The sequence below is a fragment of the Pterocles gutturalis genome, unplaced genomic scaffold, assembly GCF_000699245.1.
Source record: "Pterocles gutturalis isolate BGI_N339 unplaced genomic scaffold, ASM69924v1 scaffold6815, whole genome shotgun sequence".
Taxonomy (NCBI): domain Eukaryota; kingdom Metazoa; phylum Chordata; class Aves; order Pterocliformes; family Pteroclidae; genus Pterocles; species Pterocles gutturalis.
Window position 1 is genome coordinate 10,433 of NW_010140655.1, and position 20,985 is coordinate 31,417.

Genomic DNA, 20,985 nt, shown 5'->3' on the forward strand with positions numbered 1-20,985 from the left:
TGTGAGCGCAGTGTGCCATCTCTCTGTCGTGCTGCACAATCTGCTGGATGATCTCATTCTCTTGGTAGTTGAAAACACCCGAATTGAGGTCATGCTGGACCTTATGCAGCAGAATGGAATTTTTCTTGCCTGTAGAGAAAGTGAAGAGAGAAAGTGTCATTCTGATACGTTAGAGCATGGGAGGCTTCCTCAAAGCTTCCTGACAGATTTTTCTCTAATTGTTGGCACAGTCTCCCCTCCACTGTCATTATGGGATCTGTGTACAGTCTCTGTGCTCCAGCAACAAGATGACAAACATGACATCTGCTCTTGTGGTATGATCAACAAACTTCAAGAGGCCACAAAAGTGTGCCCAGTAGGATATATATTCTTAGTCAGACTGTAAAGGCACTTTTGATCAGTGTGACAGACTGGTAGCAAAGCTTATGAATCTGGGATATTCTCATTTTGCACCTCATAAACTGAACTTCCATTAGAAAAAGAGAATAAATCCAAGGGCTGTAATTTTTCTGTGTTTGCAAAGGAAAACTTCAGAAATACAAGTCCAGTGAAGACTCCTGAGTCTTCAGCTACTCTCCAAAGACACCTTTTCCTCATCTATCTCATACAACTTGTTCACTCTGAAGCCAAGGATGTGTTTCTAGTTGAAAAGAAATTTCTCTTTAAATAAGGGACAGAAGGACTTTTCACGCTGGAAAAGCTCAGGTGGCCAAGGTAAGAGCCCTCACACATGCTGCAGCTACCATCTTACTTGACCGTGCCCTTCTAGCCCCAACATCAAGGAAACTGCAGGCTAGCAAACGTCATGTTCCAGCTGGACTTCCTAGCCTGCAGCAAAATACGAGCTCAGCGTTTTGCCTTTTCAATGGGCTGGAAAATGTGGCGTAATGAGTGTGTCTGGCCGGAGAGTGCACCTGGCTCTGGAGGGATGCGCTCTCCTGGACTGAAGGACAGAATCATTCAGCGCAGGGGGATGAGATGCTGCCGGCGATGCTGCCTTTCACCAGAGCACAACCGCCTTCTCAAAGAAGAGCATTTCTGATGTGAAAAAAGCTCTCTGCATAAAGGCTTTCATATCTCTGTTCTCCTAACAGTGTGCGAACAGGTAACTGTGCCAGCATTGATTTATAAGGAACTGGTATACGCTGATTTGAATGATTTTCTTCCCAAAGTAGCATGGATTAGATCCCCTGTCCCCTTTTCGAGGGTCCTCTGTCCTGACAACATATACCAGTTTGAATTGATGACAGCACCTGCCTGTGGGTTTCCTTTTCACTTTTGGTTATTGAAGCTGTTTGGATTTGATGGGTTCAGCCAGGTCTGCATCCATGCACGTGCACATACCTGGCCCCCTGGTTGTGTCTGTACACAAGCTGGGGGTGAGCGTAGAAAGGTCACCTCTAGATGAGGCACCAGCCAGTGTGGATCAGCTCAAAAGCTGTATTAACCCTCCTCCTGAACCTAGTGTATCCTCAAGCTCTGCACCCACGAGCAAACCTCTGCTCTGATTCAAATGTAATTTTTGCTGGCTCTGGTCTGATCACTTCTAGTTCCTGTACAGGACCAGGGCAAACAAACAGCAAATTGCCAAACTGTTGCGGATTTACAGAGCATGAGATAGTGGCAGGTAAGGATTGGAGGCCTGGATGTGGAAGGGCCTCTTTTTCTGTATTTTAACCCACAAATCATGTCATGGTTTAAGAATTAAAGGCTGGCAGCACAGCTCATGTCAATTAAGTTCCCTGCAAACAGCAGAAGTCCATTAAACTTGTCTCCACACTTTCATGAAATCACAACTTTCAAGATAAGTCAACTGTTGATATTATGGACTAAGACTACAAGATGATATTTAATTTGTCCCACAGAGAATTCCAGTTTAAACTGGTCAGCTGGTGATTTCCAAGAAGGAATGGTTAAGAGTGGACTGCCATGTTGGGTAGTAGTTCCCAGTGAGATTCCAGAGGAATTTCCTTTTGACCCTACAGCAGTCAGATCTCAGACCTTTATGTACGGATGTGGATACATCACTATGCATAGATGACATCCAGGTTGTTTTTTTAGTGTAGGGTCACACTGCACACACACACAGAGTAATTTCCACGTGGTATCTCCTATAATCACATAGGCACTCCCAAATTAGATCACAAAGAGCTGCTTAAAGAGAAACAGAAATACTAACTGCATCAAGCCTAGAGAGAAGGAACAACCTATCTGAACAAAACTGATAGGTAAGAGAGAATCTGGCCAGCATGCTTGAGTCAAAGAGGGGTTCAGACTGCAGGTTTGTAATCATTCTCTTTCTGGAGTTGAAGGTACAAATCCCAGCATGAGGAATCTGTAGCTATCTTGCACAACTGCAAGGTCAGGATGTGGATGGGAGACAGCATGCTGAGTTCAAAGCAGACTGGCGAAAAAACTGCCTTACCACATTTGCTTTCCTGATAACAAGACTGTAGCAAAACCAGGTTGAGGAGGCACAGCTAGGGGTAGAACAACGAGAAACACACAGATGTTGCTAGTGCAGCTTTCCGAAAAGCTCAATACCAGCAACTGCTCTGTGTTTCCATCATTACACCTCATCTCACTCTTTTAATTCCATGTCACCTGTCTTTGGCTTCTGATTTGCTTCTCTGTGCTTGAATACCCTGCAATTTCCAACTCTGCCCTCAATTCAAATGAGAACCCATAGCCATGTTAATCAAAGCTGCACAGATGAATTGAGAGGACCGATGTTTTCATAACCAGAGCTCTTGACAACACAGAAAGAGCTGAACAGCAGACCTTCGTTTCCTTGGCAGAGCACTAAATAGAGACTATGCTAACACTTTCCAAACATGCATTCTATTTACTGGAAAATAGTTTGATCAAAGCTCCTTAAATTTGTGTCAAATTGATAAAATAATTCCAGTAAAACCCTTGGAATTAATTTTTTTTTCTTTTAGTTTTTAAGACAGAACATTCCAGTTTTCCTTCAAAATGACATCACACTTTACTGTTTTCCTGAGCCCAACTTGAACGTATCAACTGTTTCATTAGATCAAATTTTTCTTTTCTGATTTCCCAAGAAAGTCTCAAATCTTTTCTCCAGAACATTTTAAAAAATTACTATAAGTGTTCTTTCAATTATTGAAGGGGAGAGGAATTTTTCAAAAGCATTTTTTAAAATTCTAATTGGTTAGCAAACTGAAAAATTAATTGGTTCCACCATTTGAATTAATTGCATAATTTACATGATGTTTCCACAAACCAACATAAGTCTTATTAGTTGCTTCTGGAGAAAATCCTCCTTCCAGCCAGCACCAGATGAGAACAGACACACATCAGAGCCCTGTTGGGACAAAGACATTTTCCTGGCAGGTCTGACGAAGGTCCTGCATGAAACACAAGCCAACAGTGGAACAAGGCAGTAGGAGTTAAGTTTGCTTGCGCCAATGGTTCTGAGATTATTTCTCTCCTTAATCTTATTTATGAAATTGCTTCTGTTTCAAATTTATTTTTCCTGCTCTGGATTTATTGTCACAGCACCTGCCTCAAAAGGAGAGCAAAAAACACAGCAAGGAAAGGACTGAAAGGATGATTAGTTTGGCTTTGCGTAACCCTAATTGAAATGATGTTCTGCAGCTCACAGCTACACTCAGTGAAGCACAATAGAGTCCTCTGTTCTCGCTAAGCCAGCAAGAAGGTTCATTAGGAGAGAGGAAAAGGGATCTTGTGTCCCCTTCAATCTAATCAGGGAAGCATGGAGGCTGTACGTTACAGAGTTTCTCCTTCTATGTTGTTTATCCCACAGAAATTAAAGTGCTGAGCAGAGTCTAAGGTACTAAGACAAACAATCCACCAAGCATTTCTCCTAAACCCAAAAGCGCTACACAAATTTACTGACATGCCATGGAGCTGGCACCTCGTGCACCAACTCCCCACCCATGCTTACTCTGAGGTAGCTCCAGGCCCCTTTCTGCAGAGGAGAGAGAAGCTGCCTTGGGTTTCTGCAGGGCCACTGGTGCATGACAACCTGATGAAGGGAGGACTGGGTGGCTCCCAACCAGCCACTTGGGCTGGCTATGCCCCAAACAGGACTGAAGGACACTTCAACTCATGGAGCTACAGGAGGGCTTAGACTAAAAGGTCTCCATGGCACCACTACCTACTTTGTTTCTTTGTACAGCTCCTAGAACAATGTAGTTTTTCCTGTTGTCGGACAAAACCCAATACCATCAATGGAGTGCTTTGGGTTCTAAAAACTCCCTGTTTTCCTCACTGCAACAATAGGCTAAATACAGGGGAAAAAAGGAAGGTATTCAGAGCCTAGAAGATGTTCATAGCAAAGCTATGGGTACTTTGAAGTGGAGCGGGGTATGTAAAATTATGGAAACTAAGCAAATAGATGTTGCTCCCTTAATAAAGAACTGCAAAGTCAGATTTCCCTCAACTGTAGATAGCACACAAAGGAATGGAGAAAGGCTCCTGCGATTCCATAAAAGGAGCCAGCACTCAACAATAATTCTTCTATCAAATAATCAAAATTAGCCTTCTGTTCTTAAAATTCTGCTCAGACACAGGGGAAATTAGCTGTGACTTTCTGTTCATTTCTCTTTTCAATTCTGTCTAAGCCCACTGGCTGCAGTTTAAGAATTCAGGTCACTAAATTGCCTTCTGAATTTGCATGTATTTGAAATAATCTCACTTTATTAGGCTGGCTTCTGCCCTGGCCTCCTGTCAAAGCAGCTGCCCCCTGCCACATGGTTCCTTCTTTCAGGTCTTCGCTTCTTATTATTCATACGAGTGGGTACTAAACACCCTGCTTGGCTCACTGGTTGCAGCAAAGGGCTCCCAGCATATCGCAGCTTTGGAAGGCGGTCTTTGCCCTCCCTTGCCTATGGGTTACCCATGTCCTGAGCTGGTCTCCCGTGGTAATTCAGCTTGTTGCCATCGTCCCCAGAGACGCAATACAGCAACTGGCCACTGCAGGCGAAGCAGCCCAGGAAACACTCACTAACTGGGAGTTTGCCACAGCTGCTTCTGTGCCCCAGGGGAACTCCTCTGCGCTGGGACTATACTGGTTGGAAGGTCTCCTTGCACCAGGTCTTGCCACCATCTTAGAACTGTATCCTTTGAACACTGGTGGTACATTTAAAGTACAACAGTATCTCCTTCTCGCCTGCTCTGTCCTCTGCAAGCCTCCGTGGAGTTACACCTGTACACAGGGGGTTTACTGCAGGAAAGCCAAATACCATATTGAAAGGGAAATAAATATTATCAGCGTAGAGCCCATTGTACTGCAGAGGTCAGCTGAATCTGTTTTCTTATTACCATCTTAACAAACAAGAATGAGTTCAAAAATGTAAAATGGACAATTCCCTGTCTTTCCAAGTGGAGGTCTTCTCTCCCTGCACAGCTTAGGCCTGCCACTGATTGCTTCTCCTCTCCCATAAACCGAACAGGTATCTTCCACAATACATGGCATCTCTTTTAACATATAGAACACAACCTTTAACTGGGACAGACTGCTGTAGGTCAAATGATACACAGTGAATAATGTTATCTGGTGAACCTCATGACAGTTAAACAAAACATAAAATAAATTAAGCTTCCCTCCTACCCTTCATGTTTATGCCCATCAAACAGAGCTTCACAGAAAAAAAATTGAATATATAGAGTTATCTAGAGCAAACTGTTTGTAAATACCCATGAAGAGGTGTAATAAGTGTGTAGTTCTGGAGTGCCTGTGATGCCCTGTGCTCCCTGAAGCATGGTGTCCTGGCTGTTCCTTATCGCTGGAGCCTGAAGCCAAAGAGCTGCCTTCTCCTCAAGTGGCAGAAGTGCTTGTGTCTGGAGCCAAAGCTCCTGCACTCACTTCTCAGTGCCCTCCTGGAGCAGTGACAGGGACAGATTCTGGAAGACCCTGGACATTCTGGCACTGTTTTTCTGTCAGCTGTGTGCTTTGCAGTGTGGTCTGGTTGCAGATAGCTGTGGGACTGCCCTCAAGGCAGGAGAAGTCCCCTGAGGCTAGAGGTGTGGTTGTGGTTGGTAAGCAGGTCCTACTTCATGTAATTAAGGAGGGGCCTGAAAATTATTTTTAAAGGTGTTGGAATGGTAAGAAGTTATCTGAACAGGTGTTTTATTTTGATGCAGATGGCAAAGAGCTGTGGATATGTCTCTGTAAATATAAAGGAAACTGGTAACTTGGGGGACCCACCGAGATGGGACACAAATATATTGCATCTCCTACAACTCCTCCAACTCTCTCGCTCCTGCTTAATGTCTCCCAGCTAGCCACCTACCCATTTGTAGTACTAGTGACTCCCGCCTAGAAGACCAAACTTCCCAGAGAACTTGCACCCTGAAAGGCAGACATGGGTTGGGATAAACTGATGTGATCAAGGTCATTTATAACAAAGCCAAAGACATGACTCTTGAGACCTCATCACCACTCCCCACTGTCCCTCCTATTGGGGTCTCTTAGGCTTTATTTTCCTTCTAGGGCTGCATGAGAAATGGCACTTCCATCTTCAGGTGACCAGCGTTGCCAGTTCACTTTAATTAAGCTGAAGTCATTTGCATTCACTTACGACTGGTGAGTTGCTGGTATCTTTCCTCAGGCTAAACATAAAATACTCTGAGAGTGGGCCTTCACTTCCAAATAAAAAGATACTCAAATATTTAATTCCTGACTCCTACCCTGTATTTCTGTGCCAGACAGCATTTCCAGGGTGTGATTCATCAAAGCCATTTTAGATAGCCATCCTGGGAGAAGACAAATCACACTCTAAATGCCTTTTTCTCTCTGCTGACTACAAAAGTCAGATTCAGATGTCCACACTGCACTGTTGGAAATGATGGGAGAGGATTTCAAGTCAGAGGAATACACACAGTGGTACTTGAACTTTGATTCCTCATTAACAGTTATGTTGGTGGGTTACTCAGGTGACGAGAGGACACAACACAGGAGAACCTGTTATCTCGTGTCAGCCACTGATGCCCTCACTTACTCAGTACTTGGATAATAAGATGCCATCTCCTTAAAGAGTTGGGCAGAGTTCAATGTGATTTTGAAATAAAGCTTTCTCCCAAAGCACACACACTCGAGCATTGTACACCAGGGCCACAGGAACCTGTATCTTTGCATCACCTGTGCCTGTATCAGCAGCCTCAAATAAGAAGCATATATATATGTATATATATATATAGTGTCTTATGACCAAATCTGCTTGCGTATCTCACACGTGAGGCTCTTTGGGGGTTACTCACCTGTATACAGTAAACACATTTGGGACTATGTGGCCCCCGTGTAAAATTGATGCTGAGTAGGTATTGTTTTATTTATACACATTTCAGTCCGTTTCGTTTATTCATATGATCTTGCGTGGCACCTGCCACAAGGGAGTAGGCAACTAAGAAGGATTCAAAGACAAAGCTCCACCTTTGTTTGTATTATTTTCCCTGTAGAAGAGATGAGGAACTGAGGCAGCGAGCAAAGGCATGACAAGGACAAACAGGGAATCTGTGGCAGAGCTTGGCACAGATCCCAGATCCTCTCATTCACAGTTCACCTAGCCCAACACAGGCCAGCCCTTCCTCTGAGGCAGCAGATCCCAGAGTATTAGTCATGACCCAGACAAGCGGGGTTGCAAACCCAACAGGATTTCAATTGCAGAAGTGTGATCACAAGCTGACAAATAGAACGCCCAGTCAAAAAGTTTGGGAACAGCTATTTTTGTGGCTTGTTTGTGTGACAAAAGCTTTTAAAACTTCTACCACTATAATATCTTAAACAGACACTCTTGTACACAATAACATTATGCAATTATATTTAGAGACTGGTATTATGTTGTCTTAGCTTTTCTTTGTTTTTTTAGCATCTGCAATGCCTGGAGGAAATACAAGGCATTTTTAATCCTGAGTTAACTGGGGTCCTTGTATCAAAACATGGAACTGGCATTCAAAATGTATGCATTTCAAACTACATGGTGAAAAATTCCTGATCAAAATGAAAAAATATTTTCCTCTGGCTTTCAGCTCTCACCAGTGACCTTGATACAGATGATAAGCAACCTTATGACAGACATTTATGCTATTTATTACAGCACAATGAACAATGGAAAATAATTGCTCCCCAATATTTTTTTGAACACATCAGTGAATTTTGATTCGACAATATTCACGACCCATATTGTACTTACTTTCAATGAACATTTGAGTGGTTGTGTTTTAGAAGCGCAAATACTTGTGGAAATCTAATTTTAAGCTTCAATGGTCACTGAAAGCCAGTTTCAAAGCCAGTCAGGAACAGAATGATGCGACTTATGTAACTAACTGACACATCACAAACTGGGACAATTCACAAATGCTTGTCGGACAAAGAATTACTCACTGGAGAAATGAACAAATCATTTCAACACACAAATACTACAAAGAATTTCACAGCTTGGTCAAGAACAAGAAAAAGAGGAAGATTTAATCAGTGATAAAATGATCATTAATCAGTGATCAGCCTAATTTCCTTGAGTCTCAATCTTCAGGCCCTGAGCCTGAGGAGAGTTACGTGTGTGATATTCTGCAGCTTGAGGAGTTCTTTAGGGTCTGAAGCTATTCAGAGAGCAGAATTAAGCAGGGACACCAATCTTTGTAGAATCCCAGCCTTAGTCAATTCATGGAGATTAATCCTTTCCAGTTTTTAAGAGCTCTGCAAGTGCAAAACAGCTGGGAAACTTCTTCTCTAGCCATGCATGGCACAGGCAGGATGCCAATATCAATTCCCGCTAACAACAGAGGTTAGAAGGAGATACACCAACACGCTCTTTGCCAAGTGATCAAAGTAGCTGACAGCTTCCTGGGGGGGCTGTGCCCTTCCTGCCGCTGCACTGCCCATCTACCAGCAGGAAGCCATGGGGGCACACAGATCAGGGCGCATCTGCCCCTCTCCTTCCCCTCTGCCTAGCCACAGGCTTTCAAACTGCATGTGCTCTACAAAGTGAATGCCTCATCGCACCTCCAGTCAACCAGTACTGCTCCTGTTGCTTCAAGGGATGAGGTCTTACGTTCTCTTCCTGTCTCCCTGCTACCTAGACAAGTTTAGACCGTGCTTTCCAAATCCTCCGTAGAGCGGGTAATCCTGTCAACATCTCTCCAGTCACTGTGACTGCATGCACTGAGATTTTTCTTCCTACTGTCTTGATTCCTCACTGCACAGGGGGAATACTGGATGGATCTTATCCTGCTACCAGAATAGGGATAGAGTCCTCCAAATCATTTCATGTACTCAGTGAGGCATGGGCTTCTCAAGGACATGCTGTCATCTGGGTAGAAGGGAGTTAGTGAATGCAGCAGCTTGCAAAGAGACTCCCATTTGCTTCAATCTTGTGTACAGTTTCCAAGCTGAATGTAACAGGAACCAAAGATATGGTGCTGCTTCTCTTCATACCTGGCTTTTATGAACTGCTGTTCCTTAACTTCAGTCCTCTAGTATAATCCCTCTGCTTTTGAGGGAGTCTCAGCAGAATGCAGTAATCTTGACTCCCCTCAAAAGTCACATGCTGTTACACAGCTACTGCACTGCTCTTTCTGGATGATGCACATTTCAGGGGAAGGTGAAGAAATGCCTGCTTTATAAAGACAGGGATTTCCATGGGATCTGACAATTTCAGCAGGCTGCGCATGACTCCCCTAGGCTCTTTTGGGAAATTCCAGCCAAAGAATGTTGGGTACAACAGGGTTGGAAGGTGCTATGCAGATGCTATTTTGCAATAGTAGAGGATGTAAAGTTGAAAGAACAGGCAGCTCTCGAGTCTGATTGGCAGGGAAACAGGGATAGCACTAGGATTTTCAGTGTAGGACTCTGAAGGTCTCTGCCTTTTACATGGTATAGGGACTGACGTTATTTCAGGTCAGCAGAATGGCAAAAGGTGGGGAGCACAATGCCAGAGCTCTGCACCAAAGGGCCTCTTATTCCAGTTGCTCCGTGTCACCTTCTGACCCTATGTTGACATTTCGCTGCTGCACGTGGAAGGGAATTTCTCCTCGGGGAAGAAGCATGTGAGGTTCCTTATGCTGGTTCAGAATTTTCCATGCATTTTCATTACGTGTGCAGCAGCACACCAAACAAAAGACAAGGAGCACAGGATGCCCTCCTCAGCTGTATACACACTCTACAGAGAGCGTCAGGCTAGGAATCTAAGCAGCACTGACCATCGAAAGCCAGAGAATTTGAGACAATGGCAAGCTGGTCCATCCCTGGCTGTGCCTGACCTTACATTTTCTTAGCAGTTTGTTCAGTCTAATTTAAATAACTCAAGTGATGGGACTATTGCCACTTGCACTAGGGCCTCATTAGCATGGGCTTTGCCACACTCTACATATTTAGCTCATAACTTCTTCCTCAGGGGTCACACTTTCTGATTTGCAGCAGGTAATGAGATGCACAGAATACAATGTTCCTGGCATGAAAAGCCCCAGAGGCACTGCACCCCTTGCTGGGATGCCAGCTAATTCTCTACCCCCCCACACACACCCTATTATCCTCTTTGCCTTCTGCATTGTATTCAGAGCTGCACTGCCTTTTCTGATTCTGAAAAGCAATGAAAATGCATGCAGTTTTAAGAGATGTATAATAAGAAGATAAGAAGTTAGACTGGGACGCTGAAATGCTCAGTCCTCAGCTCTGCCAAGACTTCTTGCATGACCTTGCATAAGTCACTTAATCTTTCTGTGTTAACCGTCTCTGGCTGTGACCAAGGAATGTTATCCTGCTCTTCTCTAGTTCGACAAGGATGTTTGTAGCACAGGTTATGTTTCTCACAGGACAGGAGAGTATCAGTATCAGCTGTAACAACCCAGTGATAGTTTTTGGTTAATTGTGTTTACTTTGGGCTGCAGGAGGTTAGGTTTTTATCAATTGTTCTATATCTTTGTTCAAGCAGGTGCCTAGTTCTACTGAATATATTTATAGCTGGACTCTAATGCACAGCTGGGCAGGTGTTTGTGTTTTGCTGATGGCTTTGCACAAGAGTCTCTTTAGGATCAGAAAGCTCCCAAAGCTTTCCCTTCCCTAGAGCACTTTCTGCTTCTCCAGTTGCTTGTCAACTATGACCAGAAAAAAACCTGCCCCAAAAAGGAGCATTACAGCCTGCATTTCATTATGCATTGATATACCAAAGAATATTCTTCCTCATCAATGCTAGCTTTTGTCTTAAAAAAAAAAGAATACCAATAACCCATACAGTCATACCCTAGCCAGCACCCCCGCAAAACCAGGTCACGCTCTCACAAACACCGCATGCTGAGAGATGATTTCTGCCACAAAACATTTCACTGAAATACTGGGGTTTGCTTGCAGGACTTTGGGCTCACAGCCTGGTCTGTTTTCTTTTGAACCTGGGAGGCTGTGGGTATTTACACATTCTGAGCTAAAATTCAAAATCTAGTGAATTCACCAGCATGGCCCTGACAGCCTCAGATTGCACATCTCCTTTCTTCTAAAAGAACTCTTTGAAAGGGAAACAAATGGAAGCACGAGCTAGCAGAAATGTGTGTGTTTGAGAGAGAAAGAGAGGGAAGGATGTGGATTGAACTGATTGTGAATGGGGCTCCTTGTAGGAGCTGAAGTCAGGCAAGCAGAGACAGGCTGGGTTCCCCTTCAGGTCACAACTCCAGCAAAGGAACTAAGGACCAACCCTGAAGATGGAATGCCAGGGCAGCAGGTAATGGGAAGGAGACCCTCACACCTCCTACTCACCAATTCTGTCCAGCCTGTCAAGAGCCACGGTTTCAAAAGCTCGCCGCATCATGGGATACTCTTCCAGCACCTCGTTGAAGTTGTCCACTGAGAGGGAGTAGAGCCGGCAGTAGGTATCAGCTCGTACACTGGCTGTGCGCCGGCCACGGGTCAGCAGGCAGATTTCTGGAATAAAAGACCCAGCCTGAGCATGTGGGGACAGACAGCAGCACCCCCACGATATAGGACCTGGCACTGTCACTCACAGGCAATCCCGCCTGCCACCCAGCCCCCTCTCTAGCTGAACTCTACCTGCTCTCCCACTGAAAACATGAACAGTGGTAATATTCTGCATATGCAGTAACATTTCCAAATACCAGGGGGCTCGGCTGTGGCAGCTGCTACACACAATTGCACCTCAGGGATTCTGTTGATCTAATTAGCCAGTCAAGCTTTGTTATGGTGGATTATCAAAGATTATCATTTGTGCATTCAGAGTGGAGAAGCTGTCTTTCTCCAGCTCCTCGTGGGCACTGGGAGCAGAAGGTCAAGCAGTGCTCTCATTGAGGCTAATTCTCTCTCTAGATTTGTAGTAAAGGCTCTGTGCTGACCTGGGGCTTTGGTGTCTGGTAGTAATTTTGATCCCCGCATCTGGAACATTTGTCTTTTCAAAGTTTTCAGAGGTTTTTGTAGATGTGCCACAAGCTTACAGATTGTGAGACTGAGCCGTGGTAGTGGCACCTACTAACTCTTGGTGTATTTACACTGCCGCCCACTACTCCTAGGAGGATGGTCAGCTAGTTGCAGAACAGAAAGCCCTTGACTCTACCATAGATGCCTGGCTTGGGCACAGATACTCCTTGAACACTCCGCACAGAGCTCAAGTCCTGCTTTTCCACTGATTACACACAGAGTATGGGAAGCTAAGACAGGCACTTAAAGACAGAAGGTGTGACCTAAAGACTGACAGCACTCTTCTCTGTGCTGTATGTTGGGTGTCAGTCATAGAATCATAGAATCACTTAAACCTTAAGTTGGAAAAAAGACCTCAAGGATCATCAAGTCCAACTGCCAACCCAACACCACCTCACCCACTGAACCATGTCCCGAAGCACCACATCTACATGCTCCTTGAACCCCTCCAGGGATGGTGACTCCACCACTTCCCTGGGCAGCCTGTTCCAACGCCTGATCACTCTTTCAGTGAAAAATTTTTTTCTAATATCCAGCCTAAACCTCCCTGGTGCAACTTGAGGCCATCTCCTCTTGTCCTATCACTTGTTACTTTAGAGAAGACGCCAGCACCCACCAGCACCACTCAGAATTCAATCTGGATCTACCCCATAGCAGCACTAGAAGGTTATAAGTGCATTATTAGGCTGTTTTCCTAAAGAAATTATGCTTATGAGGTCACACCACCTTTAAATGTGTGTGAGGAGTTGTGTGCATGGTATCTAAAACATATTGAATGTCATGGGCAATTTTAATCAAATCTGTCAGAGTCGGGGTATCCTGACTCCAACCCTGTAACTCCAAATCCCAGCAAACTGACCCAACCTCATAAGGATGCACAAATCTTTGTACTCCAGGTAGGTGCAGACAGGATGTTTCACAGGAACTAGGAGTCTAAGAAGAGCGTAGGAAATGCATATTAGTGATTTTTTAACAGAGAAAAGGCCTTATAGAAGGGGAAGAAAGGCAGGTTTCAATCTGCCCCTCTCAGTAGGCCATTAATTGTGGTGCACTCAGTGCTTGTACTGAAACATGCATCCAGCAGAGAAACTGTCTGTCATGGGCTGTCAGTGAGATCTCTATGGGGCTCTGATAGGAGAGGTATCTCCGTGTTACTCATAAGAGCATTATCCTAAATCTTGTACTCTTTTCTGACCTCATGCTAGTTTCACTGTTCCAGACCTCTGCCGCTGATACATTATGCCTGCCTGCTGACCTTCATGACATTTTGCTGAGCCACAGGCTGGGGAGATGATGGACTATGTTTTTTCCTCTGTGTTCATACAGTACCTCGTATGATAGATGCCAGACAGCAGGACTAGGCAACACTATAAATGTGCTTGGAGAATTGAGAACGCTGCATTTTTTTTCTCAGCTTCACAGATCTGTCAGTTTGCTTGGGGCAAAAAGAAACAAACCTACAAGAACTAAGTTTCCCTTCTCCGTTTTGTTATTATTTATTATCTAGACTCCTGCACCTGAATTGAGCAATAGCAGTGGGTATTGCTGTGTAAGGGTGATTGATTGACTAACGCGCACCTCCAAAGTAGGAGCCATCTGCCAGCTTGGTCTCCTTGTTGCCTTTGGTGAGGACGCTCACCACCCCGTGCTGGATGAAGTACATCTTCTTGCCAATGGTGCCCTCCCGGATGATGTAATCCCCCGGCTGAAACACCTCAAACCGCAACTTGGTCAACATGGACGTCACAAAGTTGGGATCTGCATTGGCAAAGAGGGGCATGGAGGCAACCAGCTTCCGGCAGTTGAAGTTGATGATTTCCTGACCACAGAGTGAGTGCAAAAGAGAGACAGAGACAGGGAGTGGGGAGAAAAGATGGGGCAGGGAGCAAAATAGACACACACATATATTTAATCAACACCTAATAATGCATGACACATATATTTAATCAACACCTAATAATGCATGAAGACCCCCCACTTGACCTGTACATTAGAAAGTTAAAGCAACAAAAAAAAAGATGCTGTTCCCTTAGCCTGGTTCCCCCAAATGCAGGCTGGAACAAGCCTCTGGATGCTCAGAGCACATAGCAGTGCGAGCTGAAGCTGACAGCTTGACACCATGCTTCACTGCTTTCATTCATAAGCCTTCTCTTTGAGCAGACACAGTACCCCCCAACCTCCCAAATACACACAATATACCTCTTTCTGCAGGAAACCTTGGACTGGGAGAGAGGTGCATAGCACTGGTGAAATGCTGTATGAAAAAGCCCAGGGCTCCTCTCTGGGAAAATGTTATAACTCACCTTGGCAGCCCTGCGTTCTCTGTTGCCCTTGCTTGTCAATGAGATATTAAACAGCACAAATGTGCCAAGGCACTCAGAGAAAGAATAACCTGAGCAGCTGGGGACAGCATCAAGAGAGGGGAGGGAGAGGTGCCCGCCAGTCACTGGGGCATGGGCTGGATCATCAACCTCAGATGAAGAAAACCCAATTCAGCTTTTCAGCTGTCATACAGCAGACAGGGACTGTGCCTCCCCCTGTGGCTTGGTGTCACTCGGAGGGTGTGACAGCATTTTCCACTGCATAGGAGTAGCTCTGTGCCATGTCACCTCAGACTCAGAAAGGGGCAGAAAGTGATATTGAGTAAATCACCGCAGCACAACGCTCCCCAGCCAGGCAGAGAAGGAGCATCTGCATGGCCGGTGCAGGAAGAAAGAGGTCTGAGGAAGTATCTGTGCCCTCTTCACTGGGGTTCTTTTCAGGGTTGCCCTTATAGACTTTGTCAGAACTAAAGTATGTCTGGTATATCCTCAGCTCCTTCTTGCCTATGGAAGTACATTACCTGAGGAGGATGAGGTGGGAAGACAGAACGAAGACAGCTTCTAGTGCTTGTGGGTAACATATTGGAGACAAATACTAGGAATAACCTGCATTGCTAGGCTTCAGCTAGTGAAGGGGGTTTCGGTAGAGACTCCTTTCAAGTGTGGGCCCTGCTCCTCCTTTCCTTTGACTTTACATGCCGGTACAGCTGGCGGATGGGGCACAGATCAGGCCAGCACACCGCACAGAGGTTCATACAAATATTTGAGTTACAGCGTAGTATTAGGGAGCATGCAGTGGGAGCTTACTGAGATACTGTCCCGTTTGTGTGGTGGGGGAAGTGCAAGGTAACAGCAAGGCACTTTCCAGAGTGCTCTTTTGCAGGGGCTCTTTGGGAAAGGGGATGACATTGCCAGACACTGCCATGGCCTCAAAAGGTGCCAAGTTGTACCTATTCACATTATGAGTGACCCACAGCTGTGGGGATTCTCTCTCTCTCTGCCATGACCAGCAGATTTCTCTCTGGACCAGCCTGGATTTCTCTCTCTCTGCCATGACCAAGGGAATCCCAGACACACACCAATGGCTAGGAGAGTCACTCCCTCTGAATGAAACTGTGTCTGACAGAGACATAGACAAGCTGTGGAATGTGTTCTTCTTGGCCTTGCTCTCCCAGAAAGTTAGGCACAGAACAGGAACAGGTACAGCCCCAAGCAAAATGGAGCCTTTATGGCTGCTCAGACACATGGATGTGTTGTTTCAGCTGGGCATGACACTATAACACACACACAGCCAGTGCTAATAGGAAAGCTGGCCTCCCACCACTCCCATCACCTGACAGTGTCCTCTGCAAAGCAGTGGGACAGGACACTGCACACCGGGAACTCCACATCTGCCAAAGATGACAGGAACATGTATTGCCCATTCACGGCCTTCTCCTTACCTCTCGGAGGGGCTCACTCAGCTCTCCCAGGATGCTCTCCTCATCGAACATCTTTCCCTGGTAGCGGTGCTCATAGTAATCATGGATGCGCTGCCGCATGTCTGCAGGGAGCTTGTGGAAGGACATATACTGCTCCACTTGCTTGTACTGCACAGGGGAGAGAGGAAGAGAAGGAGTTACCAGGACACGCAACAAATGGTGCCTGCTCACGGACAAGCACATGCTAGACCATACCCATACCTGCTTCCTTCAGGCCAAGCCAGGCCCAGGCAGATCAATCTGGTGCAGAAGAGAGCAACTGTCTGAACACACGGGGAGTTTGCAGACACGGTTGTTATATATTCCCCAAATGGCTGCCCCATGTTTTAACCTTTAAACTTCTCCTCAGACAGTTATACCGTGGAGATGACAACCCTGGGTGCTGAGCAGCCTAGGCGCCTGTTCTCCCCACACACACAGCGAAAGCTGGGAGCAGAGATGAGTTACAAGTGCTCAGCTGGGAATCTCCTCTCAGCAAATAATGCTGAGCAAAGATTGTCCAAACCCTCTGCAGAATGAGAGCAAGAAGTACAACGTGCCCTCAGCAGGCTTTTCCACGGCGCACGGCAGAATGGTGGCTAGGGTGTATGACCTGGCAGCCTGGCTCTACACCAGTAAGTGGCAGAACACAGTCTTGCCTTGGATGTTCCCAGTCACAGAAAAACTGAAGGACACACAGATATCTGACAGTTACTGGGTCGAAGCATCCTTATTGCCCCATGCACTTGAGCTATCTAACCTGTCCCTATTTTTACCTGATTTCCATCATGTCACTTAGAGGGGAACACAAGGGCACACTGACTGATGCCAGAGCAGTATTTGGGGATAAATGGTGCTTTCTGTGAGCAAGCACGGGACTGTCAATGGATCCACTTGCCCTGAAGGTGCTGCAGGGACAAGGTGGGTGCATTGCAATGGTCATGCTCCCTCCCACTGGTACGCAGTACAGAATATGATCCTGAGCGTCTACCATCCTAAGTAATGTTCACAAAAGGACTATTCTGCCCCTTTGCCATCCCTCTTTCCCCTCTTCTCCCCAAGAAATTTGTCCCTAAATGTCCCCTTAGTGCAGCTTGTGCTGAAGAGCCTAATTACCAAACTTCTGCTCGTTACAGACCTCCCCTGCACACACCGGTGTGACTCTGCTCTCAGTACAGTCTGTGCTGGCACTGCCTTGCATGCTAACAACTTGATCTGCACCAGAGAGGAGAAGGAATTACTCTAAGAAGCCAAGGTGGCAGAGGGGACACTCGGGGTTTCCTGGCATTTCCAGAGCTTTTTGTCTGTAGCTAGCAGCAGAGGAGCTGGTTGTAAATATTCATGATCACTACAGCTTGATCAAAGTCAAGCGAGTCACTGCCTCCCCACAGGGAGCCAGGCACAGAAGTGGCGATGAACGCTGCACTTTATTATTTGGATTGCTGAAGTTCTGGAGAGACTGGCAGGGTGCTGTGGCAGGCAGCACTATGCTGGCTGCTCCATAGAGTCTGTGGCTCGTGAATGATGAAGATAAAGGGAGCAGCAACCAACATCTCACACGTGGACAACTCACTGGTCTGAGCCCATTGAGAATTTTGCAGGTTACCACGTGGACAACTCACTGGTCTGAGCCCATCGAGAATTTTGCAGGTTACGCTCTTAAATGCAGAAAGTTGAAGGCCTTGCTTGGCTCAGATGACTAAACGTAGATGTCTACTGCCACTGGAGATGCACTGCACCATTTAACACATCCATGGGACCTGGCAAATTGGACACAGGATATGCAGGACACTCATTATGGAAAGGGAAATCATTAGACCCTAGCTTTTGCTGAGTCAGGTTTGTTAAATTTATTCTAAATTCTCAAACACTTCTGCTTGTTTTAATGCCGCATTTTTGTTGAATAAATTATTTGCCAAAAATATCACCTTATACTCTCAGTTTTAGCCCAATGTCTTGAATTGGACCATTGACCAGTGTCACAAGATGCCTGTCATCACCTGCCGCCAGCCACCTGCCTGCAACACCTCTTCTCTCCATCTTAAGCACTAGCTATCAATCTTTAACTGACCTTTGCTTCTTGAGAAAAATACTCTCAGCTTCTCAGATTCATAAGCACAGGTTGGGTGGGGCGACTCAGACTCTTTGCTTATTCATTACTGTACATGGATTTATTGCTTTGTAACAAAGAACAATAAATTACTGCTCTGCAAGGTCCCTAGGGCTTGTCAGATTCTCCTACAATCACTGTCCCTAGATAAGGCTCAGTCGAAAAACAGGACAAATTTACTTGACCAGAATGAAAGGTTCTACTTCTGATTACAAATTAAAAACATGGTTATGAAAGAAAAATGTAAAATAAGAAACCATAATTTTCTGTTATAGTTAGCAAGAGGTACACATCTTGGCTCTCTTGTCTTTGCTAGAGCTACCTCCCCTCACCCATGCCAGCTGCAGAGTTCTGTGGGCTCTCTTTGAAGCCACTTCACGTCCCTTTGAGCTGGCACCCCTTTGAGTGCCTTTCCAATGTGGCCAGGCCTAACCTGACAGCCCACTTGTGCCTCCTTTCTCCCTTGCAGTTGTCTGCTCAGTCTTCCTACTCGTCTCCATGTCCTCAGCCTGACCTGTGCTCAGAGGAACCCGCAGAGATTAGTGGCCTCTGTGAGTTCAACTAAAGACTCATTTAGGAATTATTTCAATCTCTCTGAAGAGAAGAGAGTCCATTTAAATCCTAACTCATTTTCTTAAGTCTGTTTTTCCTCAAATAGGCCCTTGAAGGAGGTATTAATATATCAAAAGGGAACAGTTTAGCTGAGTATTTTTCCTTCTATAACCAGACACTTTCCCTAGTTGTCTCACCACTCCCCTCCCCTTCCAAAGCTCACATCATTCACTGTCCAAAGGGGATGAAATATTTTTAACTCCTTCCATGCCCTCAATCTCTGTCATGAATCCTCCTCTCTCTGGCAGTAATAGATCACTGGCCGAAAAGGCTGGACTATTTCCTTGCCCTACTTCTGAATATAAAAAAGATCCTGCTTCTGAGAAGAGCTGCTCCCATCCCAGTCCTGGCACTGACACCTCTTTGAGTCCTCTTTTAGTCCACACACATCACTCCTCAGAGCTTCAGAGCAATGTTGATTTCCATTTTTCCATCCCAGTTAATTCAAACACCCTTGCACACTTTCACAGTATGCTGGCCGGCGTGAGCAGGCACACATCACCTACTGTAATGAAGGCACTTGGAATGCTTGTCTCCCTCTATCCAAAGATAAATATACATTTCCTATACGGAGCTGTACTGCTTGCATCCTTCCAGAAATAGGCTGAAATCACTGTGGGACAGAGTTTAACCTCAGTCACAGTCTCCAAATCTGCACTCCATGTAAGTCAGCAGACATACACTCACATAAGAAAAAGGAGAATCAAGCAGAGTAACGCATTCTCACTTAAGTGAAAAATTATGAGGCTCTGACAGTATTTTGAATGAAAGCAGTATATATCCTGTGAGCCTGGATTAAGATACCCAAATGCAGCCAGGATATACAATGCTGTGGCTCTCTCAAGTAGGTTAGTGCCTTGCAGGGGTACAGATCAAGTCATGAGATTCACCAGATGCAGTGTCTTGATGGGACACAGTTGCATCTTTGTTTTATTTTCTCTTACCTATGATCAGGAGTAAAACGGTGCTGCAATGTCAGCTCCCCAGCATTCAGTAATCATCGAAACCACGTAAATGCAGAGTTCCATTTTTTGTCTTTTAAGCCATTCTCATCCTCAGGATTTGTTCTACGACCAGGATATCTACATCTTACTCAAAATGATCAAGACACACATTCTCATAGTGTCAATTGGTTCCAGTAATGAGCGGTCTAAGGGAAGAAAAGTGAACTTTTCTAACACAAAATCACACTGACATTGCTGGTGCCATCTTTGTTGGTTTCCCTTTACAGAGATCCATGCTTGTAGCATATTTAGTGTGGATTCCTTCACAGAGGGGACCTGAGGAAACTCGAAATGAACTAGGAAGTGGAAGGACAGCTGGGGTGCCTGCATGAGGGGAATGGTAGTGGGGGGGGATCAGAGTGTGGTACAGGCAAATTGTGGCAGGTTGTTTAGGAATTGGTGGTTATTTCAATACCAATTCAACCAGAACAACTCAGACCAGGTTTAGCACAGCACCAAACATTACCAGTGCTGCTTCTGCTTTCTGATCCATGAGCTAAATTTAAACCCATGTCCATCTACTCTTCAGCTTTGGAAGCTATTTGATAGCTACCTCCATTCTGCAAAAAGCTTTACATAATGTCCTGGTTCAGAGTTCTTCCAAAGACTGGGCTAATTTTTGTACCATGGCACCAGCTAAGTTTGCTATAGGAACGTGATTTTTAAGTGTTGCACATTACATGCTGAAAAACATGGAACACTTTTACCCTTACTGCAGTGATACCTTCAGAAATTATCTTACCTAGGATCAGGCTCTTTATCTCTTGCTGTGTTACAAAGACCACAGACACTAGCAGAAAATTCTTGGAACCTTTTTTTCCACTTTCTATATAACATTCATTACCTTGAGGGTGGCTGTAATGATCACCTGCTGTAGCTGCCTCCCCTTGCTGTTAATCAGCACCTATTCAGGCAAGGATTACACTTCAGACAATCCCATTTCTGGGCTGTGAGATGTCAACAGACTGAGTAGGGTCAATTATGAGCCTGATGACACAGCTGTTTACCTCCTCCCATCAGCTGCATTGCTACAGTGGTCACAGCGCAAGCCAGGGAACCCCACCATGGGCGATGG

The 20,985-nt window shown here is 45.3% G+C and overlaps 1 protein-coding gene across 1 annotated transcript in view; it reads right to left on the bottom strand.

The window, feature by feature from the left end:
- LOC104469298 (potassium/sodium hyperpolarization-activated cyclic nucleotide-gated channel 4-like) overlaps positions 1-20,985 on the bottom strand; it is a 99,512-nt gene that overhangs the window by 1,480 nt on the left and 77,047 nt on the right. The window contains exons 6-9 of the mRNA XM_010083753.1: positions 16,167-16,313; positions 13,982-14,222; positions 11,732-11,896; positions 1-129 (exon numbers count right to left, since the gene is read on the bottom strand). Coding sequence (XP_010082055.1) covers positions 1-129; positions 11,732-11,896; positions 13,982-14,222; positions 16,167-16,313 — 682 coding nt within the window. The remainder of the gene's footprint in view (positions 130-11,731; positions 11,897-13,981; positions 14,223-16,166; positions 16,314-20,985) is intronic.